Genomic DNA, 24,230 nt, shown 5'->3' with positions numbered 1-24,230 from the left:
AGTTCCTGTATGTTATCACAATATGAGTCGTTAATCATGAAACATACACCTCTGCCCTTCTTCCCGGAGAGAAATAATCACCCACTCAATGTCAACAAAACAAAGGAGATGATCGTGGACTTCAGGAAATAGCAGAAGGAGCACCCCCCTATCCACATCAACATGACCGCAGTGGAGAAGGTGGAAAGCTTCAAGTTCCTACACAATCACTGACAAACTGAAATATTCCACCCACACAGACAGTGTGGTGAAGAAGGTGCAACAATGCCGCTTTAACCTTTTTTGGCTTGGCACCTAAAACCCTCACAAACTTTTACAGATGCACAATTGAGAGTATCCTGTCAGGCTGTATCGCCGCCTGGTATCATGACACAAGGCGAGACCCAGATGCAGACACAGTAGGCAGATGGTTGGAGTCTTACAATGTTTATTAATCCAAAAGGAGTAGGCAAGAGAATGGTCGTGGACAGGCAAAAGTTCAAAACCAGATCAGAGTCCACGAGGTACAGAGTGGCAGACAGGCTCGTGGTCAAGGCAGGCAGAATGGTCAGGCAGGTGGGTACAAAGTCCAGAAGCAGGCAAAGGTCAAAACCGGGAGGACTAGAAAAGGGAGAAATGCAAAAAGCAGGAGAACAGGGAAACCGCTGGTTGACTTGGAAACATACAAGACGAACTGGCACAGAGAGACAGGAAACACAGGGATAAGTACACTGGGGAAAATAAGTGACACCTGGGAGGGGTGGAGACATTCACAGGGACAGGTGAAACAGATCAGGGTGTGACACCTGGTATGGCAAATGCACCGCCCCCAACCGCAGGACTCTCCAGAGGGTGGTACAGTCTGCCCAACGCATCACCCGGGGCAAACTACCTGCCCTCCAGGACACCTACAGCACCCGATGTCACAGGAAGGCCAAAAATATCCTCAAGGACAACAACCACTCGAGCCACTGCCTGTTCACCCGCAATCATCCAGAAGGCAAGGTCAGTACAGGTGCATCAAAGCTGGGAATGAGAGACTGAAAAACAGCTTCTATCTCAAGGCCAACAGACTGTTAAAAAGCCATCACTAGCACATTAGAGACTGCTGCCTATGTATATAGACTTGAAATCACTTTCCACTTTAATAAATGGAACACTAGTCAGTTTAATAATGTTTACTTATTTTGCATTACTCATCTCATATGTATATACTGTATTCTATTCTACTGTATCTTAGGCAATGCCACTCTGACATTGCTCATCCATATATTTATATATTCTTAATTATATTCCTTTACTTAGATTTGTGTGTGTTGGATACATGTTGTGAAATGTTTAGATATTACTTGTTAGATATTACTGTGCTTTCGGAGTTAGAAAAACAAGCATTTCGCTGCACCCGCAATAACATCTGCTAAACACGTGTATGTGACCAATAAAATGTGTGCTCAGCCCACTCCTGTACTCCCTGTTCACCCATGACTGCATGGCCCTGCACGTCTCCAACTGAATCATCAATTTTTCTGATGACACAACAGTGGTAGGCTTGACTACCAACAACGGTGAGACAGCCTACAGGGAGGATTTGAGAGCCCTGGCAGAGTTGTGCCAGGAAAATAACGTCAACAAAACAAAGGAGCTGATCGTAGACTACAGGAGACAGCAGCGAGAGCACGCCCCCATTCACATCGACCGGGCCGTAGTAGATAGGGTCAAAATTTCCTTGGCGTACACATCACAGACAACCTGAAACGGTCCCTTCAGACAGACAACGTACTGAAGAAGTCGCAACAACTCCTCTTCAACTTCAGGAGGCTGAAGAAATTTGTCTTTGGCCTATTAGACCCTCACAAACTACAGATGCACCATTGAGAGCATGCCGTCGGACTGTATCACCGCCTGGTACTGCAATTGCACCGTCCACAAAGCTGGGACCGAGAGACTGAGAAACAGCTTCTATCTCCAGGCCATCAGACTGTTAAATAACCACCACTAGCCGGCCTCTGCCAAGCACCCTGCCCTGAACTTTAGTCACTGTTCTAGCTGCCCTATGTACATAGGGTCATTGGACAGTAGTCACTTTAATAATGTTACATACTAATTTACCCACTTTATATATACAATACCAGTCAAAAGTTTGGACACACCTACTCATTCAAGGGTTTTACTTTACTTTAGCTATTTTCTCCATTCTAGAATAATAGTGAAGACATCAAAACTATGAAATAACACATATGGAATAATGTAGTAACCAAACAAGTGTGAGAATTATTTTTATATTTCAGATTGTTCAAAGATGCCACCCTTTGCCTTGATGACAGCTTTGTACACTATTGGCATTCTCTCAACCAGCTTGATGAAGTAGTCAACTGGAATGCATTTCAATTAACATGTGTGCATTGTTAAAAGTTCATTTGTGGATTTGTTTTCCCTTATTAATGCGTTTGAGCCAATCAGTTGTGTTGTGACAAGGTATGGGTGGTATACAGAAGGTAGCCCTATTTGGTAAAAGACCAAGTCCATATTATGGCAAGAACAGTTCAAATAAGCAAAGAGAAATTACAGTCAATCATTACTTTTAAGACATGATGGTCAATCTGGAAAATTTCAAGCACTTTCAAGAAGTTTCTTCAAGTGCAGTCGCAAAGACCTTCAGCGCTATGATGAAAGTGGCTCTGAGGACCACCACAGGAAAGGAAGACACAGAGTTACCTCTGCTGTGGAGGATAAGTTCATTAGAGTTACCAGACTCAGATATTGTAGCCCAAATAAATGACTCATAGAGTTCACGTAACACATTTCAACAACAACTGTTCAGAGGAGACTGTATGAATCAGGCCTTCATGGTCGAATTGCTGCAAAGATACCACTGGTAAAGGACACCAATAATAAGAAGAGACTTGCTTGAAACATGAGCAATGGTGTCACGCCCTGACCTTAGTTATCTTTGTTAGGGTAGTGGGTTCGATTCCCGGGACCACCCATACGTAGAATGTATGCACACATGACTGTAAGTCGCTTTGGATAAAAGCGTCTGCTAAATGGCATATATTATTATATATTATTTGTTTTCTTTATTATTTTGGTTAGGTCAGGGTGTGACAAGGGTGGTTTGTTTAGTTTTTGTATTGTCTAGGGGGTTTTCTAGTCTAGGTGTTTATATGTCTATGGTTGCCTAGATTGGTTCTCAATCAGAGGCAGCTGTTTATCGTTGTCTCTGATTGGGGACCATATTTAGGTAGCCATATTCCTTGGGTATTTTATGGGTTGTAATTCTATGTTTAGTTGCCTGTTTGCACTAGTCATATGGCTTCACGGTTTGTTATGTTGTTTTGTATAGTTTGTATAGTGTTCGTTCTTTCATTAAATAAGTTATGTACGCTTACCACGCTGCGCCTTGGTCTCCTCATTATGATGACCGTGACAAATGGATATTAGACAGGTGGAAATCTGTCCTTTGGATTGATGAGTCCAAATTTGAGATAATTGGTTCCAACCAACCGTGCTATTGTGAGACGCAGAGTAGATGTTATCACATTGATGCCTTTACATTTAAGCATTTAGCACAGAGACAACCCCTCCTGGTAGGGTCACCATCTCTGATTTGGAGTCATAGGTCACAGCGGAGGTGGTACCTGCGAGAGCGGAGGGATCCAGGGTCTCCATCTTTGTTGTTATCTTTTAGATGTCTCTTTCGTATTGTTACTCCTTTTGTACGTTTCTCTTTGTTTTGGTGCTCTCTTGGCTTTGTGTCCTGTGTCCTGTCTTATGTCCAGTCTTATGTCCAGTCTTATGTCCAGTCCTGTGCCACAAAGTAGTCTGTTAAAGCACATGGATGGAGGTGTTCATCTCCTCTGCAGTATAGTTTTTCCTTTTGAATGATATGATCGTGATGCAATATAATGAAATTGATCAGTGACAACAACCAGTAACAAACCAATATATTACATAGACAAGATCACTCTTGTTTATGTAATGCGAGGATCTTTTCTTTATTGCTTCAGGATATCTTCATATAGATGTATTTGTCTTTACAGTGTTTAAATCAGGCTATAGAAGACTCTAATCAATATTACATGACTCTGGAGCTTTAACTCAAGCATTAAATAAAGAGAAAGAAAAAAACACTGTTTTTAAAGAGAAAGAAAACTATTTAATTTGAGATAAAATAAATATTCACCTTATTGGCTTCCTATCAATATTGGACCAAAGAGCACATTGGTTGATGTGTAAAATGTTGGTCTATGGACGTCCTTTACATTCATGAAAATCATTCAATTGCTCAAGAGCCCAAATGTATGTGTTTTGTCATCTTCAGTAAAGGCCAAACTGTGTTGACTTTCTCTGTGGGGAGATTCTCAAGAAATGGGAGCAGACGACTCATTGCTTGTCACCTTTATCATGTGACGCCTACAAAGGCGGAGGCGGACATAGCTGTTATGATTGTTGTTATCATTTGTTTGTTTCTGCTGTTCTCTATATTCAGTAGGAAGGTCTCGTCTGTCATTAAGCCTCATTATGACCCATTAACTGGTATTTATCTAGGACCCCTTCCCTTTTCTCTCCATCGTTCCCTCTCTCTCTCTGAAGGTTTGGGTCGGGTCCCACCAAGGCATTGTTTGGGTAGACCTAGAGTTTGTTTTTTCTAGTTCTTAAAAGGTTTCCCTGTCCTTGTTTCCAATATCACTTACTCTCTTTAAGTGCCCTTTCTGCGCTATTCTTCTGAAAATAGATCACATTAGCAATGGTGAATTTGAGTATGTTCATAAAAAGCCTCAGAACTCTTTTTTTCCACCCCTTTTTTCCACCATATTTTTAGGTTTATAGCTGTTTACTTTGACCCTGAGGCAATGAGACTTTATAAGTACAGTAGTTGTATGGAATATGCTTTACAGTGTACTGCTTCTTGCGGTTTGCTACAGTCAGGAAAAATAAACGGCCTGAATGTTGTTATTGGCCAATGCAGACCTGTGACACAGATGGAGAGGTAACAGGGGTTCAGCCGTATTACCTATATGTGTCAGTAAGAACCCAGGATGATCCTCTTCCCAGGCCACAGAATGAGGCTCCCGTCTATCTGAAGACCAGAAGACATCCCTACCACAGACAGACGGACAGACGTACTCACACGTTGACTCAATTAACTGCTTGTGTAACGCAGGGGTTTCCTGGCATGGTAGCTAATACGACTGTTTACGAACAAACTCTGACATTCCCAGAAATGTGCCAATATTGATCTGAAGCCATGAAGCACATATAATAATGCTATGTTTCCACCTGAGATTTCCCTCAGTGTTTAACCCAAAGGGCTCAGACTTGTATGATTCTATCTCCACGGACCTGTACCTGTGTCTCACTGGGCCATGGCATCGACGGTCCTGCTCTGACTTGGGGCCAAGGCCTGGCCACTGATACTTTTCAGCCTTTGTTTACATAACAATGGTTACTGTGAACATGGGTTAACACCTTTCTATGGTTAACATGTTCTCACAAAGCAACTGTCTTGATGACCCAGATGTTGTTGATTCTGCTCTCTTTGATTCTGTAGGTTGAGGTGAAAATTCAGCATTAGAGCTGTTACTGTAACTGTTAGTTACAGCAGATTACTTTACTTTCACAAAAAGTGGGTATGTCCAGGTCAGGAATCTAACACTGGGCCTGTGGGTATGTCCAGGTCAGGAATCTAACACTGGGCCTGTGGGTATGTCCAGGTCAGGAATCTAACACTGGGCCTGTGGGTATGTCCAGATTAGGAATCTAACAGTGGGCCTGTGGGTATGTCCAGGTCAGGAATCTAACAGTGGGCCTGTGGGTATGTCCAGGTTAGGAATCTAACAGTGGGCCTGTGGGTATGTCCAGGTCAGGAATCTAACAGTGGGCCTGTGGGTATGTCCAGGTCAGGAATCTAACAGTGGGCCTGTGGGTATGTCCAGGTTAGGAATCTAACACTGGGCCTGTGGGTATGTCCAGGTTAGGAATCTAACACTGGGCCTGTGGGTATGTCCAGGTCAGCTAACAGTGGGCCTGTGGGTATGTCCAGGTTAGGAACCTAACACTGGGCCTGTGGGTATGTCCAGGTCAGGAATCTAACACTGGGCCTGTGGGTATGTCCAGGTCAGGAATCTAACAGTGGGCCTGTGGGTATGTCCAGGTTAGGAACCTACACCGGGCCTGTGGGTATGTCCAGGTCAGAATCTAACACTGGGCCTGTGGGTATGTCAAGGTCAGGAATCTAACACTGGGCCTGTGGGTATGTCCAGGTCAGGAATCTAACACTGGGCCTGTGGGTATGTCAAGGTCAGGAATCTAACAGTGGGCCTGTGGGTATGTCCAGGTTAGGAATCTAACACTGGGCCTGTGGGTATGTCCAGGTTAGGAATCTAACACTGGGCCTGTGGGCAACTTCTATCTGGAGGAGCTCAGAGAATACAGCTCAAAGGCCAGGGATTGTTTTTGTGAGGAGGGGAGGGGTAGTAATTCTCTGAGTGATGGGGGTGATGGTAATTGGCTCAGACTGGAGCAGGGCGGGGCAGTGGTAATCCAATGAACAAGCCCACTGGGTATATTTATAGAGAAGAGAAAATCCTCTTTTGACAGAGTTAGATAGGAACAGGTAAGAATCAGATGTAAGGGCAAATTAGGACAGGAGGAAGAGGGATGGTTATAGATGGCCTACAGTATAGGCATATGAGGAACAAACATTGTCAACTCACACATCCACATCAAAATAACAAATGTTATCTCCTGCATACTGTTATTTTACCAACCTTTGTGATTATTGATGCAATTCTGGATCGTCCCAACCCAAATATGTAAAAGGTTGTTCTACGAATGCATTTTATGTCTTTGTGACATTGTGTGTACATTTTGATAAAAACACTCAACAGTTGGGTTACATACTGCTGTAACTAAATTCAACTATGGTGAAAATTTCAATAATAATGAAAATCCCAATTTTGGCATGTACCACGTCATGTTTTTCTGACTTCTAGGAAGATTTGAACCAAATTAACCCCAACATTTCCCCAAGTAACTGAGTCTCCTCATTGAAAACATCTGAAGTTCTTCAAAGGTAAATTATTTTATTTGAATGCTTTTCTTGTTTTTGTGAAAATGTTGCATGCTGAATGCTAGGCTTAATGCTATGCTAGCTATCAATACTCTTACACAAATGCTTGTGTAGCTATGGTTGAAAAGCATATTTTGAAAATCTGAGATGACAGTGTTGTTAACAAAAGGCTAAGCTTGTGAGTGAATATATTTCTTTAATTTCATTTGCGATTTTCATGAATAGTTAACATTGCGTTATGGTAATGAGCTTGAGGCTATGATTACGCTCCCGGATACGGGATTGCTCGACGCAAGAAGTTAACCAGCATGGCTACCACAGCATTCCACAGCGATACGCCATCGCATCTGATTTGCGCTTAGTGGGACTATCATTTGTTTTTCAACAGGATAATGACCCAACACACCTCCAGGCTGTGTAAAGGCTATTTAACCAAGAAGGAGAATCATGGAGTGCTACATCAGATGACCTGGCCTCCACAATCACCCGACCTCAACCCAATTGAGATGATTTGCGATGAGTTGGACCACAGAGTGAAGGAAAAGCAGCCAACAAGTGCTCAGCATATGTGGGAACTCCTTCAATACTGTTGGAAAAGCATTTCAGGTGAAACTGGTTGAGAGAATGCAAAGCGTGGCTACTTTGAAGAATCTAGAATCTAAGATATATTTTGATTTGTTTAACACTTTTTTGGTTACTACATGATTCCATATTCGTTATTTCATAGTTTTGATGTCTTCACTATTATTCTACAATGTAGGAAATATTAACAATAAAGAAAACCCTTGAATGAGTAGTGGTGACCAAACTTTTGACTGGTACTGTATGTTTACACTTGCTGTAGAGACAAAACAAAGGCATGATGAGAGACAAGCCAGAGAGAGGATAAATATCTAGGAGCCGAGCTTCCTGAAAAAGAATGTGCAGGATGGAGAGAAAGAGACAAGGTGGAGGAGACAGAGGGGACAGAAGGGAAGGAGACAAGGTGGAGGAGAGGAATGAAGGGGTACAGAGGAGAAGGATGAGGGGACAGAATAAAACAAGTGAAGGGGACAGGAGCAGGGAGGAGATGGATAGGATGGAGTAGCAGAGAACGAAAGGGCCAGATGGAAAGGAGGAAAGAGGACAGAGAGAGGGGTGAAGGAGGTAAGGAGACAGAGACATTAAGGAAGGAAAGGGACAGAGAGGTGAAGGAGGAAAGAGGACAGAGACAGAGCGGTGAAGGAGGGAAGGAGACAGAGACATTAAGGAGTGAAAGGGACAGAGAGGTGAAGGAGGGAAGGGGACAGAGACAGAGGGGTGAAGGAGGGAAGGAGACAGAGACATTAAGGAGGGAAAGGGACAGAGAGGTGAAGGAGGGAAGGGGACAGAGACATTAAGGAGGGAAAGGGACAGAGGGGTGAAGGAGGGAAGGGGATAGAGACATTAAGGAGGGAAAGGGACAGAGAGGTGAAGGAGGGAAGGGGATAGAGACATTAAGGAGGGAAAGGGACAGAGGGGTGAAGGAGGGAATGGGGATAGAGACATTAAGGAGGGAAAGGGACAGAGGGGTAAAGGAGGGAAGGGGATAGAGACATTAAGGAGGGAAAGGGACAGAGAGGTGAAGGAGGGAAGGGGACAGAGACATTAAGGAGGGAAGGGGATAGAGACATTAAGGAGGGAAAGGGACAGAGGGGTGAAGGAGGGAAGGGGATAGAGACATTAAGGAGGGAAAGGGACAGAGAGGTGAAGGAGGGAAGGGGATAGAGACATTAAGGAGGGAAAGGGACAGAGAGGTGAAGGAGGGAAGGGGACAGAGAGAGAGTAAGGAGGGAATGGGGACAGAGACGTGAAGGAGGGAAGGGGACAGAGACAGGGTAAAGGAGGGAATGGGGACAGAGACAGGGTGAAGGAGGGAAGGGGACAGAGACAGGGTAAAGGAGGGAATGGGGACAGAGACAGGGTGAAGGAGGGAAGGGGACAGAGACAGGGTAAAGGAGGGAATGGGGACAGAGACAGGGTGAAGGAGGGAAGGGGACAGAGACAGGGTAAAGGAGGGAATGGGGACAGAGACAGGGTGAAGGAGGGAAGGGGACAGAGACAGGGTAAAGGAGGGAATGGGGACAGAGACAGGGTGAAGGAGGGAAGGGGACAGAGACAGGGTAAAGGAGGGAATGGGGACAGAGACAGGGTAAAGGAGGGAAGGGGACAGAGACAGGGTAAAGGAGGGAATGGGGACAGAGACAGGGTGAAGGAGGGAAGGGGACAGAGACATTAAGGAGGAAAGGGGACAGAGAGAGGGTAAAGGAGGGAAGGGGACAGAGACAGGGTAAAGGAGGGAATGGGGACAGAGACAGGGTGAAGGAGGGAAGGGGACAGGGTAAAGGAGGGAATGGGGACAGAGACAGGGTAAAGGAGGGAATGGGGACAGAGACAGGGTGAAGGAGGGAAGGGGACAGAGACAGAGAGGTGAAGGAGGGAAGGGGACAGAGACAGGGTAAAGGAGGGAATGGGGACAGAGACAGGGTGAAGGAGGGAAGGGGACAGAGACAGGGTGAAGGAGGGAAGGGGACAGAGACAGGGTAAAGGAGGGAATGGGGACAGAGACAGGGTGAAGGAGGGAAGGGGACAGAGACAGGGTGAAGGAGGGAAGGGGACAGAGACAGGGTAAAGGAGGGAATGGGGACAGAGACAGGGTGAAGGAGGGAAGGGGACAGAGACAGGGTAAAGGAGGGAATGGGGACAGAGACAGGGTGAAGGAGGAAAGGGGACAGAGACAGGGTAAAGGATGGAATGGGGACAGAGACAGGGTGAAGGAGGAAAGGAGGCAGAGACAGAGAGGTGAAGGAGGGAATGGGGAAAGAGACAGGGTAAAGGAGGGAAGGGGACAGAGACAGGGTAAAGGAGGGAATGGGGACAGAGACAGGGTGAAGGAGGGAAGGGAGACAGAGACAGAGAGAGGGAAAGGAGGGAAGGGGACAGAGACAGGGTAAAGGAGGGAATGGGGACAGAGACAGGGTGAAGGAGGGAAGGGGACAGGGTAAAGGAGGGAATGGGGACAGAGACAGGGTAAAGGAGGGAATGGGGACAGAGACAGGGTGAAGGAGGGAAGGGGACAGAGACAGAGAGGTGAAGGAGGGAAGGGGACAGAGACAGGGTAAAGGAGGGAATGGGGACAGAGACAGGGTGAAGGAGGGAAGGGGACAGAGACAGGGTGAAGGAGGGAAGGGGACAGAGACAGGGTAAAGGAGGGAATGGGGACAGAGACAGGGTGAAGGAGGGAAGGGGACAGAGACAGGGTGAAGGAGGGAATGGGGACAGAGACAGGGTGAAGGAGGAAAGGGGACAGAGACAGGGTGAAGGAGGAAAGGAGGCAGAGACAGAGAGGTGAAGGAGGGAAGGGGACAGAGACAGGGTGAAGGAGGAAAGGAGGCAGAGACAGAGAGGTGAAGGAGGGAAGGGGACAGAGACAGAGGTGAAGGAGGGAAGGAGGCAGAGACAGAGAGGTGAAGGAGGGAATGGGGACAGAGACAGGGTGAAGGAGGAAAGGAGGCAGAGACAGAGAGGTGAAGGAGGGAATGGGGACAGAGACAGGGTGAAGGAGGAAAGGAGGCAGAGACAGAGAGGTGAAGGAGGGAATGGGGACAGAGACAGGGTGAAGGAGGGAAGGGGGCAGAGACAGAGAGGTGAAGGAGGGAATGGGGACAGAGACAGGGTGAAGGAGGAAAGGAGGCAGAGACAGAGAGGTGAAGGAGGGAAGGGGACAGAGACAGGGTGAAGGAGGAAAGGAGGCAGAGACAGAGAGGTGAAGGAGGGAATGGGGACAGAGACAGGGTGAAGGAGGAAAGGGGGACAGAGACAGGGTGAAGGAGGAAAGGAGGCAGAGACAGAGAGGTGAAGGAGGGAAGGGGACAGAGACATTAAGGGTGAAAGGACAGAGAAGGGTAAAGGAGGGAAGGGGACAGAGACAGGGTAAGGAGGGAATGGGGACAGAGACAGGGTGAAGGAGGAAGGGGACAGAGACATTAAGGAGGGAAAGGGACAGACAGGGGTGAGGGAAGGGGACAGAGACAGGGTAAAGGAGGGAATGGGGACAGAGACAGGGTGAAGGAGGGAAGGGGACAGAGACATTAAGGAGGGAAAGGGACAGAGGGGTGAAGGAGGGAAGGGGACAGAGACATTAAGGAGGGAAGGGGATAGAGACATTAAGGAGGGAAAGGGACAGAGAGAGGGTAAAGGAGGGAAGGGGACAGAGACAGGGTAAAGGAGGGAATGGGGACAGAGACAGGGTGAAGGAGGGAAGGGGACAGAGACAGAGAGGTGAAGGAAAGAAGTGTTCAGGGGCAGCTAAACTTCCTATAAAAGGCCTGTACAGATGGCTGGTTTAGAATTAGGAGGACCTGCTTAGCTAAACCCATTTAAGTGTCTTTACTAGAACATACAGACTCAAAACCTTAATCAACTACCGCTTACTTTAATAGTCTTAAAAGAGAGAATAGTAATTTACTAGTGTGACCAATCAGACTTGTGTCCTCCACCATGATGCTTGAAACCAGTGTGAGACTTATTTTTTGCTTTACATAATAGACTAGAAACTGGTTCAGAAAACTTAAGTTTTTGCTCAACAGATGAATATAGCACTCATTGTTACAACTAACAATCTTATACAGTGTCTGTATTGGGTCTATGATCCAGTCTTTCTCCTGGCTAGGTCATGTGGTAACCAAGCAAAGACAAATTCTCACTTGACGTCTCGTACCTAACTTGTACTTTCAAGTAAATCCTGCATTGGTTTAAATTGGGTTTGAGTTACCTACACGTCTTTAAAGTTAGGATTTGGCTCTTATTGGGAAATTTAAATTCTAATGATAACAGGGCCTTGGCCGACACACAGACCAGACAAGAAGAGAGATGGTTTGGCAAAAGAGAATATGGAAATTAAAGTTAATTTGAGTGGAAAGCTCAGCCACCTTAAATCCTGAATTAACTGAATTAACCCAGTCGCCAAAGGTAGCAGTCTAATTCCACCCCCCTCCTTCCCTACTCCATCTATTTATCTACGTCACCCACCAGAATGACAACAGTCCATCCCTAACACATCACTTCATACTCTCTCTACTGCTGACACAGCTAGGTCATGTCTCTTTGCTCTGCCTCCCTGTCTGTTCTTTCTCCCTGATATTGAAGGCTTTCATTGATGCATGGTTCCTAGTGGTACACTGGGTAACACTTCGGTCATTGTAGAGATCTGATTGTGCTTGTTGGCACTACTTCAGAGAGCCTTCGACAATAACCGAGAGATCCAAGTACAGGCTAATACGATGGGGAACGCCAAGAGCAGTGCTATTTCCAAGGAGATCCTGGAGGACCTGAAGCTCAACACCAAGTTCACGGAGAACGAGTTGTGCCAGTGGTACGAGAACTTCCAGAAGCAGTGTCCCACCGGACGCATCTCGCCAGAGGAGTTCGAGACGATCTACGCGCGCTTCTTCCCCGATAGCGAAGCCAAGACCTACGCTCAGCATGTGTTCCGTTCATTCGACACCAACGAGGACGGCACTCTGGACTTCAAGGAATACATCATTGCACTGCACATGACCTCCAGTGGGAAGACGACGAGGAAGCTGGAGTGGGCCTTCTCACTGTTCGACGTGGACAAGAACGGATACATCACCAAGACAGAAGTGGAAGTCATCTGCCAGGTGAGAGATCCAGGAAGGATTAGAACCTTGAACTATTAAGGTGCAAGAGAAGATATCCAAACCGGAACCACTGGGTAGGAGAACCTTCTTACAACAACAATCAATGATGGTGATGATCATTTTGAAGATGGGACAAGGGGAAATTGTGGATATAGGCATACAAAGGTTTTTCTACTATTTACAGTATGTGGCATGGGAATAATGGGTCACCTCCAAACTGACAAAAGAAAACAAGCCATACAGTTTTTTAGGAGAACAAATGATGGACTTCTGGGAATATAGCTTTTCTTAAATGTAGGTCCTGTCTATATATTGAATATCATCAGAAGTCAGTCTGTGGTCAAAAGTGACCTTATTTTCCTCGGTATGTAGGTTCCATTGGAGGCTGCGGAGGGGAGGACAGCTCATAATAATCAAATCAAACTTTGATTGTCACATGCGCCGAATACAACAGGTGAAAGGCTGTGAAAGGCTTACTTACAAGCCCTTGATCAACAATGCAGTTCAAGAAAGAGTTAAGAAAATATTTACCAAATAAATTGATAATAATAATTGACAATAAAATAACAATAACGAGGCTATATACAGGGGGTACCGGTACAGAGTCAATGTGCAGGGTACAGGTTAGTCGAGGTCATCTGTACATGTAGGTGGGGGTGGCTGGAAATGAGTTAATGGAATGGCACCATCAACATGGAAACCATCATGTGTTTGATGTATTTGATACCATTCCATCCAGTCTGCTCCAGCCATTACAACGAGCCAGTCCTCCCCAATTAAGGTGCCGCCAACTTCCTGCGTCTCAGTCCTAATCATCAATTAGCTAATGTGGAGCTCTTGCCCATTTCAGCCACCCAATCCTTCCTGATAATCCACAAGATTAATGACTGTGGTCCCCATGCTTCTGTGCTTATTCAGGGCCTAAAGTATGTAGTATGTAGATAATCAACTAACTAAGTAACACACATCACTAATTATGGCTGCGTTTAGACAGGCGGCCCAATTCTGATATTTTTCCACTAATTGGTCTGTTGACCAATCAGATCAGCTCTGAAAAAGATCTGCTGTGAAAAGATCTGATGTGATTGGTCAAAAGACCAATTAGTGTAAAAAAAGGTTATAATTGGGCTGCCTGTGTGAACACAGCCCATGTTGTCTAGAACAGGGTTCTTGAGAGTATTTTTTTAAAAAAATCAACTGCATACAGGGGGTTAAGTTGAGAAACCCTGTTCTAGACAACATGGGCTGTGTTCACACAAGTGATGTGATGACGAGCTGGAGTGAAATCCAGCATACCTAGTGGGTGCCCTGGCCCAAGATCAATGTTGAGCAACACTGGCCAAGACCAAGTGTCATTTCTATCAGCCTTTTTCTATCCCAGCTGCAACCTTTAGGGCAGAGTCAACCAACGTAACACATGGAGACTATAGTTTTCAGAGGTGTCTGGTTGAGGTTGATATTGTGATGGCATCTCTTTCGGTGTTGATACATATATTAGCTCAGAAATGTGAACATGGGTGTTGTGGGGGAAAATAGGTGGTTAAATAGCCGGTCGCTGTGAAAAAGTAACAACTCTATACTTTCAATGCATTTTCCCCAAACGGTAGACAAACTGTCGTGCAAAACAAAACGTGTTTACTTCCGTTTACATCCCACTACACGACTGTAGATAGATAAGTAGACGTGTAGGAGTGGCTGTGAGAACTGTGCAGGACGTTCCTTAATTAACAATAATCTTAATCATCAAATCTGTCCAGGCTGTGGGTTTAGACTGAGAGACAGGGACCGGGCAGGCCGGGCTGTGGGTTTAGACTGAGAGACAGGGGCCGGGCAGGCCAGGCTGTGGGTTTAGTCTGAGAGACAGGGACCGGGCAGGCCAGGCTGTGGGTTTAGTCTGAGAGACAGGGACCGGGCAGGCCAGGCAGTGGGTTTAGACTGAGAGACAGGGACCGGGCAGGCCGGGCTGTGGGTTTAGACTGAGAGACAGGGACCGGGCAGGCCAGGCAGTGGGTTTAGACTGAGAGACAGGGACCGGGCAGGCCGGGCTGTGGATTTAGACTGAGAGACAGGCCAGGCTGTGGGTTTAGACTGAGAGACAGGGACCGGGCAGGCCAGGCTGTGGGTTTAGACTGAGAGACAGGGACCGGGCAGGCCGGGCTGTGGGTTTAGACTGAGAGACAGGGACCGGGCAGGCCGGGCTGTGGGTTTAGACTGAGAGACAGGGACCGGGCAGGCCAGGCAGTGGGTTTAGACTGAGAGACAGGGACCGGGCAGGCCGGGCTGTGGATTTAGACTGAGAGACAGGCCAGGCTGTGGGTTTAGACTGAGAGACAGGGACCGGGCAGGCCAGGCTGTGGGTTTAGACTGAGAGACAGGGACCGGGCAGGCCGGGCTGTGGGTTTAGACTGAGAGACAGGGACCGGGCAGGCCGGGCTGTGGGTTTAGACTGAGAGACAGGGACTGGGCAGGCCAGGCTGTGGGTTTAGTCTGAGAGACAGGGACCGGGCAGGCCAGGCTGTGGGTTTAGACTGAGAGACAGGGACCGGGCAGGCCAGGCTGTGGGTTTAGACTGAGAGACCGAGACCGGGCAGGCCAGGCTGTGGGTTTAGACTGAGAGACAGGGACCGGGCAGGCCGGGCTGTGGGTTTAGACTGAGAGACAGGGGCCGGGCTGTGGGTTTAGACTGAGAGACAGGGACCGGGCAGGCCAGGCTGTGGGTTTAGACTGAGAGACAGGGACTGGGCAGGCCAGGCAGTGGGTTTAGACTGAGAGACAGGGACCGGGCAGGCCGGGCTGTGGGTTTAGACTGAGAGATAGGGACCGGGCAGGCCAAGCTGTGGGTTTAGACTGAGAGACAGGGGCCGGGCTGTGGGTTTAGACTGAGAGACAGGGACCGGGCAGGCCAGGCTGTGGGTTTAGACTGAGAGACAGGGACTGGGCAGGCCAGGCAGTGGGTTTAGACTGAGAGACAGGGACCGGGCAGGCCGGGCTGTGGATTTAGACTGAGAGACAGGCCAGGCTGTGGGTTTAGACTGAGAGACAGGGACCGGGCAGGCCAGGCTGTGGGTTTAGACTGAGAGACAGGGACCGGGCAGGCCGGGCTGTGGGTTTAGACTGAGAGATAGGGACCGGGCAGGTCAGGCTGTGGATTTAGACTGAGAGACAGGCCAGGCTGTGGGTTTAGACTGAGAGACAGGGACCGGGCAGGCCGGGCTGTGGATTTAGACTGAGAGACAGGCCAGGCTGTGGGTTTAGACTGAGAGACAGGGACCGGGCCGGCCGGGCTGTGGGTTTAGACTGAGAGACAGGGACCGGGCAGGCCGGGCTGTGGGTTTAGACTGAGAGACAGGGACCGGGCAGGCCGGGCTGTGGGTTTAAACTGAGAGACAGGGACCGGGCAGGCCGGGCTGTGGGTTTAGACTGAGAGACAGGGACCGGGCAGTGGGTTTAGACTGAGAGACAGGGACCGGGCAGGCCAGGCTCATGGGCAAAGTGGGAGGGATGTGGAGGTAAATAGTGTCCGGTACCTTTGCCCTGAGATGAGCCTGTCTCTGTTTGTCTGAAACTGGCTTTACTATATAGGTTGTACTGAATAGCCTGCCAAACCAACCCCTATCTGGTAAAAGTTGTCTTTAGGCACAGATCTAGGATTAGGCCTAGGGGGTAAAACACTAAATTAACTTTAGGAAATACTCAGCCTAAACCAAACAGGTCAGAGGAGGGAGGGAGGGAGGGAGGGAGGGAGGGAGGGAGGGAGGGAGGGAGGGAGGGAGGGAGGGAGGGAGGGAGGGGAAAAGGAGGAGGACATCTCAGTGTTTGGCCTTATGGCCTGGGTCTTGGAGATAATCCACGTTAATCTGGGTGTTTTAAGTGTGAGAGATGAGTGGTTCCTGTCTCTATGTGGGTCACAGCTTTAAGGCCTGACTCTAAAGTTACACTCAGATGGCCCCTGATTGACTATTGACTTTATAGAGAATAATTCACATCATAGGTCTAGAATCTGTTATTACAGTGGATTTATTTTATTTTGATTGTCGTTGCAAAATCACCTAATTTCGAAATAGCAATTGATTGGCCAAATAGCCCATGATATGTGTGTAATACATACTGCAAGTCATTCCTTTATGCAGGTGTCATCACCTGCCCTACAAACCAAAAGAGCAGTAACTGCATGCTTTATCACCTGGACAAATATCCTGCCTCCACTGTGTTGTGTTTTGGAGAAAATGGGGGGGTCATATTTGCAGTAACTGGAAAAAGTTACTGTGAAACCAAGGACAGAAAGCAGTAACAACAGTCACTCAAGTCAGTTACTGCCTTTTACCTTGGCTTCACTGAGCTATGGGCTGCGGTTACTACTACAGTATATGACACTGTATGACACATAGAAATACACTACATAGACTACAAAAGTATGTGGACACGTGCACAACTCCAGCTGACGTTTGGCATTGCGCATGGTGATCTTAGGCTGGTTTGTGGCTACTCGGCCATGGAAACCCATTTCATTAAGCTTCCGACAAACGTTAGTGAGTGAACTTGTTAGTGAGTGTTGCAACTGAGGGCAGAATATTTTTTACGCGCTATGTGCTTCAGCACTAGGCGGTCCCGTTCTGTGAGCTTGTGTGACTGAGCCCTTGTTGCTGCTAGACGTTTCCACTTACAGCACTTACAGTTGACCGGGTCAGCTCTACATGGCAGAAATTTCACGAACTGACCTGTTGGAAAGGTGGTATCCTATGACGGTGCCACAGTGAAAGTTACTGAGCTCTTCAGTACGGGCCATTCTACTGGCAATGTTTGTCTATAGAGATTGCATGGCTCTGTGCTCAATTTTATACACCTTCGGCTGAAATAGCCGAATCCACTAATTTGAAGGGATATCCACATCCTTTTGGCCATGTAGTGTAAATCTATGAACACAAGTTTGTGTAAAAAAAATTATTGTCATGGAAACGTATTCCATACCAAGCATGAAGGCTGAATTAACGTAGATTAAATCTTTATATAATGTGGCCAATTGATGTAGTTCCAAAGATAATGTAAGTGAAAGTGAATATTAGAAAAGACAAGACAAGCTAACTGGTAAACAATGACACACAGGAGTGGTCAAATGGGTTCCTCTAGCGGTCAAATGGGTTCCTCTAGCGGTCAAATGGGTTCCTCTAGTGGTCAAATGGGTTCCTCTAGCGGTCAAATGGGTTCCTCTAGCGGTCAAATGGGTTCCTCTAGCGGTCAAATGGGTTCCTCTAGTGGTCAAATGGGTTCCTCTAGTGGTCAAATGGGTTCCTCTAGTGGTCAAATGGGTTCCTCTAGTGGTCAGATGGGTTATTCTAGTGGTCAGATGGGTTACTCTAGTGGTCAGATGGGTTACTCTAGTGGTCAGGTGGGTTCCTCTCATGGTCAGATGGGTTCCTCTAGTGGTCAGATGGGTTACTCTAGTGGTCAGATGGGTTACTCTAGTGGTCAGATGGGTTCCTCTAGTGGTCAGATGGGTTCCTCTAGTGGTCAGATGGATTCCTCTAGCGGTCAAATGGGTTCCTCTAGTGGTCAGATGGGTTCCTCTAGTGGTCAGATGGGTTCCTCTAGTGGTCAGATGGGTTCCTCTAGTGGTCAGATGGGTTCCTCTAGCGGTCAGATGGGTCCTCTAGTGGTCAGATGGGTTCCTCTAGTGGTCAGATGGGTTACTCTAGTGGGCAGATGGGTTATTCTAGTGGTCAGATGGGTTACTCTAGTGGTCAGATGGGTGCCTCTAGTTGTCAGATGGGTTACTCTAGTGGTCAAATGGGTCCCTCTAGTTGTCAAATGGGTTCCTCTAGTTGTGAAATGGGTTCCTCTAGTTGTCAAATGGGTCCCTCTAGTTGTCAAATGGGTTCCTCTAGTTGTCAAATGGTCCCTCTAGTTGTCAAATGGGTCCCTCTAGTTGTCAAATGGGTTCCTCGAGTTGTCAAATGGGTCCCTCTAGTGGTCAGATGGGTTCCTCTAGTGGTCAGATGGGTTACTCTAGTGGTCAGATGGGTTACTCTAGTGGTCAGATGGGTTATTCTAGTGGTCAGATGGGTTACTCTAGTGGTCAGATGGGTTACTCTAGTGGTCAGATGGGTTACTCTAGTGGTCAGATGGGTTATTCTAGTGGTCAAATGGGTTATTCTAGTGGGCAGATGGGTTATTCTAGTGGTCAGATGGGTTCCTCTAGTGGTCAGATGGGTTATTCTAGTGGTCAGATGGGTTACTCTAGTGGTCAGATGGGTTATTCTAGTGGTCAGATGGGTTATTCTAGTGGTCAGATGGGTTCCTCTAGTGGTCAGATGGGTTATTCTAGTGGTCAGATGGGTTCCTCTAGTGGTCAGATGGGTTATTCTAGTGGTCAGATGGGTTACTATAGTGGTCAGATGGGTTATTCTAGTGGTCAGATGGGTTACTCTAGTGGTCAGATGGGTTATTCTAGTGGTCAGGTGGGTTACTCTAGTGGTCAGATGGGTTATTCTAGTGGTCAGATGGGTTACTCTAGTGGTCAGATGGGTTATTCTAGTGGTCAGATGGGTTACTCTAGTGGTCAGATGGGTTATTCTAGTGGTCAGATGGGTTATTCTAGTGGTCAGATGGGTTATTCTAGTGGTCAGATGGGTTACTCTAGTGGTCAGATGGGTTATTCTAGTGGTCAGAAGGGTTACTCTAGTTGTCAGATGGGTTACTCTAGTGGTCAAATGGGTTCCTCTCGTGGTCAGATGCGTTCCTCTAGTGGTCAAATGCGTTCCTCTAGTGGTCAAATGGGTTCCTCTAGTGGTCAGATGGGTTCCTCTAGTGGTCAGATGGGTTCCTCTAGTGGTCAGATGGGTTACTCTAGTGGTCAAATGGGTTCCTCTAGTGGTCAAATGGGTTCCTCTAGTGGTCAGATGGGTTCCTCTAGTGGTCAGATGGGTTCCTCTAGTGGTCAGATGGGTTCCTCTAGTGGTCAAATGGGTCCCTCTAGTTGTCAAATGGGTTCCTCTAGTGGTCAAATGGGTTCCTCTAGTGGTCAGATGGGTTATTCTAGTGGTCAGAAGGGTTACTCTAGTGGTCAGATGGGTTACTCTAGTGGTCAAATGGGTTCCTCTAGTGGTCAGATGGGTTCCTCTAGTGGTCAAATGGGTTCCTCTAGTGGTCAGATGGGTTCCTCTAGTGGTCAGATGGGTTCCTCTAGTGGTCAGATGGGTTCCTCTAGTGGTCAGATGAGTTCCTCTAGTGGTCAGATGGGTTCCTCTAGTGGTCAAATGGGTCCCTCTAGTGGTCAGATGGGTTCCTCTAGTGGTCAGATGGGTTCCTCTAGTGGTCAGATGGGTTCCTCTAGTGGTCAAATGGGTTCCTCTAGTGGTCAGATGGGTTCCTCTAGTGGTCAGATGGGTTCCTCTAGTGGTCAGATGGGTTCCTCTAGTGGTCAGATGGGTTACTCTAGTGGTCAAATGGGTTCCTCTCGTGGTCAGATGCGTTCCTCTAGTGGTCAGATGCGTTCCTCTAGTGGTCAAATGGGTTCCTCTAGTGGTCAGATGGGTTCCTCTAGTGGTCAAATGGGTTCCTCTAGTGGTCAGATGGGTTCCTCTAGTGGTCAGATGGGTTCCTCTAGTGGTCAGATGGGTTCCTCTAGTGGTCAAATGGGTTCCTCTAGTGGTCAGATGGGTTCCTCTAGTGGTCAGATGGGTTCCTCTAGTGGTCAGATGGGTTCCTCTAGCGGTCAAATGGGTCCCTCTAGTTGTCAAATGGGTTCCTCTAGTGGTCAAATGGGTTCCTCTAGTGGTCAGATGGGTTCCTCTAGTGGTCAAATGGGTTCCTCTCGTGGTCAAATGGATTCCTCTATTGGTCAGATGGGTTCCTCTAGTGGTCAAATGGGTTCCTCTCATGGTCAAATGGGTTCCTCTAGTGGTCAGATGGGTTCCTCTAGTGGTCAGATGGGTTATTCTAGTGGTCAGATGGGTTCCTCTAGTGGTCAAATGGGTTCCTCTCGTGGTCAAATGGGTTCCTCTAGTGGTCAGATGGGTTCCTCTAGTGGTCAGATGGGTTCCTCTAGTGGTCAAATGGGTTCCTCTCGTGGTCAAATGGGTTCCTCTAGTGGTCAGATGCGTTCCTCTAGTGGTCAGATGGGTTCCCTTCAGACAAGCATGTATTGGGCATTGCAAGGCACCAACCAATGTTGGCACACAGACCCATGTTAAGGCTATGATGGGATGCTGCAGGCACCAACTAAATGAAACTGTAACTACATGTAAATGTATGTCAGCAGATCATATGTCATATACAGTATTCTGAACTTGTAGATACAGTACCAGTCAAAAGTTGGGACACATATGCCAAGAGTGTGCAAAGCTGTCATCAAGGCGATGGGTGGCTACTTTGAATAATCTAAAATCTAAAATCTATTTAGATTTGTTTAACACTTTCTTGATTACTTCATAATTCCATGTGTTATTTCATAGTTTTGATCTCTTCACTATTATTCTACAATAATAAAGAAAAACCCTGGAATGAGTAGGTGTGTCCAAATGTTTGATTAGTACTGTATATATATATATCATGTAAAAGAAGTCTATGCAATCTTACTTGATCTGTTCCCGTACCATCTCTCTCTCTCTCTCTCTCTCTCTCTCTCTCTCTCTCTCTCTCTCTCTCTCTCTCTCTCTCTCTCTCTCTCCCTACCCCCTCTTTCTCTGTCTTTTTCTCTCTCCCCCACCCCCTCTTTCTTCTCTCTCTCTTTCTCCCTCCCCCTACCCCCTCTTTCTTCTCCCTCTCTCTTTCTCTCTCCCTCCCCCTACCCCCTCTTTCTTCTCCCTCTCTCTTTCTCTCTCCCTCCCCCTACCCCCTCTTTCTTCTCCCTCTCTCTTTCTCTCTCCCCCTCTACCACCTCTTTCTTCTCTCTCTCTCTTTCTCTCTCTCTCTCTCTCTCTCACTCTCACTCTCAGGCCATCTTTAACCTAATCCCCAAGGAAGATCTGCCCAAGTTACCAGCCGACGAGAATACACCAGAGAAGAGAGCCAACAAACTGTGGGGATTTTTTGAGAAATCAGACAACGGTAAGAGATAAACACACAAACGCATGCACGCACACACACACACACACACACACACACACACACACACACACACACACACACACACACACACACACACACACACACACACACACACACACACACACACACACACACACACACACACACACACACACACACACACACACACAGTAGGTTGTTGTGACTTGCGTTGTTGTGGTAATGAGAGGAAAGGTTTTATGTCATTATTTTCTTTGCTCAGCAAACATACAGTATGTACTGTTGAAGAACTACTGACAGATGGTATATGCAGTACACATACAGTATGTAATGTTGAAGAACTACTGACAGATGGTATATACAGTACACATACAGTATGTACTGTTGAAGAACTACTGACAGATGGTATATGCAGTACACATACAGTGTGTACTGTTGAAGAACTACTGACAGATGGTATATGCAGTACACATACAGAATGTAATGTTGAAGAACTACAGATGGTATATACAGTACACATACAGTATGTACTGTTGAAGAACTACTGACAGATGGTATATGCAGTACACATACAGTGTGTACTGTTGAAGAACTACTGACAGATGGTATATACAGTACACATACAGTATGTACTGTTGAATAACTACTGACAGATGGTATACACAGTACACATACAGTATGTACTGTTGAAGAACTACTGACAGATGGTATATACAGTACACATACAGTATGTACTGTTGAAGAACTACTGACAGATGGTATATATAGTACACATACAGCATGTACTGTTGAAGAACTACTGACAGATGGTATATACAGTACACATACAGTATGTACTGTTGAAGAACTACTGACAGATGGTATATACAGTACACATACAGCATGTACTGTTGAAGAACTACTGACAGATGGTATATACAGTACACATACAGTATGTACTGTTGAAGAACTACTGACAGATGGTATATATAGTACACATACAGCATGTACTGTTGAAGAACTACTGACAGATGGTATATACAGTACACATACAGTATGTACTGTTGAAGAACTACTGACAAATGGTATATACAGTACGGTGTGGTACACAGCAGTCACCCTGAGGAAAATTATTTTATAAAAAAAAAAATATTTAACCTTTATTTAACTAGGCCAGTTAAGAACCAATTCTTATTTACAATGACGGCCTACCCCGGCCAAACCCTCCCCTACCCCGGCCAAACCCTCCCCTACCCCGGCCAAACCCACCCCTACCCCGGCCAAACCCTCCCCTACCCCGACCAAACCCTCCCCTACCCCGGCCAAACCCACCCCTACCCCGGCCAAACCCTTCCCTACCCCGGCCAAACCCTCCCCTACCCCGGCCAAACCCACCCCTACCCCGGCCAAACCCTCCCCTACCCCGGCCAAACCCACCCCTACCCCGGCCAAACCCTCCCCTACCCCGGCCAAACCCTCCCCTACCCCGGCCAAACCCACCCCTACCCCGGGCCAAACCCTCCCCTACCCCGGTCAAACCCGGACAACGCTGGGCCACTTGTGCGCTGCCGTATGGGACTCCCAATCATGACCGGATGTGATACAGCCTGGATTCGAACCAGGGACTGTAGTGAACCAGGAACTGCTGTGCCACTCAGGAGTCAAACACAAATTATTTTACAACTTCTCTCTGTCTCTGTCTTTCTCTCTGAGTGTCTCCCTTTATTTATTGATTTATTTCTCTCTCTGTCTCCCTCTCAGACCGATTGGCAGAGGGAGAGTTCATCAAGGGGGTGACCGAGAACGAAAACGCCATGCGTCTCATCCACTACGAACCCATCAGTGACTAGTCCTCCCTTCTTCTTTCCCTCTTTCTCCTTCACACGCTATTTCTTCCTCTCCTCCTCTTTGTCATTGTATTCTAATGTTCTGTCTTTCTCTTCTGTGTAAATACTCTTGTATGGCGGTGTCTTAATTGTCTTCACTGTACCTTCTAAGAAAGTAGGGGTTTATGTTGGTTATAGTATACATGTCTGTCTGTGCATGTATGTCTATTGGATTGAGGCTGTTTTATGAAGGTAGATGTGATAAATATGAAGGTAGATGGCCACTATTGTAATTAGTGTTTGATTTACATTTACATTTAAGTCATTTAGCAGACGCTCTTATCCAGAGCGACTTACAAATTGGTGCATTCACCTTATGACATCCAGTGGAACAGCCACTTTACAATAGTGCATCTAAATCTTTTAGGGGGTGAGAAGGATTACTTATCCTATCCTAGGTATTCCTTAAAGAGGTGGGGTTTCAATATAAACACGACAGAAAACATTGAGGCACAAGTATATTTATTTGTTTGTATATTGATACAACATCCCTGCTAAATGCTGTTTTCCTATCCAATTGAAGATACAATAGCTTTTTGGTACTGTGAGATGATTGTGAAAAAGTAATGGTGGTCTAGTGTTTTGCAGTGTCCTGAATACTCATGGACT

The 24,230-nt window shown here is 46.9% G+C and overlaps 1 protein-coding gene and 1 long non-coding RNA gene across 2 annotated transcripts; both read left to right on the top strand.

The window, feature by feature from the left end:
- Positions 1-818: 818 nt before the first annotated feature.
- LOC127914879 (uncharacterized) lies at positions 819-7,828 on the top strand. The gene is made up of 3 exons (XR_008089386.1): positions 819-984; positions 6,975-7,054; positions 7,440-7,828. It is a non-coding gene; the product is annotated as an uncharacterized LOC127914879 (long non-coding RNA).
- Positions 7,829-12,114: 4,286 nt separating this feature from the next.
- LOC118374048 (recoverin-like) lies at positions 12,115-23,997 on the top strand. The gene is made up of 3 exons (XM_052494964.1): positions 12,115-12,732; positions 21,666-21,777; positions 23,497-23,997. Exons 1-3 carry the CDS (start codon positions 12,352-12,354, stop codon positions 23,583-23,585), a joined length of 582 nt encoding a protein of 193 aa, XP_052350924.1. The 5' UTR covers positions 12,115-12,351; the 3' UTR covers positions 23,586-23,997.
- Positions 23,998-24,230: the final 233 nt, after the last annotated feature.

This window comes from Oncorhynchus keta, chromosome 34 (assembly GCF_023373465.1).
Source record: "Oncorhynchus keta strain PuntledgeMale-10-30-2019 chromosome 34, Oket_V2, whole genome shotgun sequence".
Classification (NCBI taxonomy): domain Eukaryota; kingdom Metazoa; phylum Chordata; class Actinopteri; order Salmoniformes; family Salmonidae; genus Oncorhynchus; species Oncorhynchus keta.
Note: the sequence above shows the minus strand (reverse complement) of the source record. Positions and strands in the feature narration are given on the sequence as shown.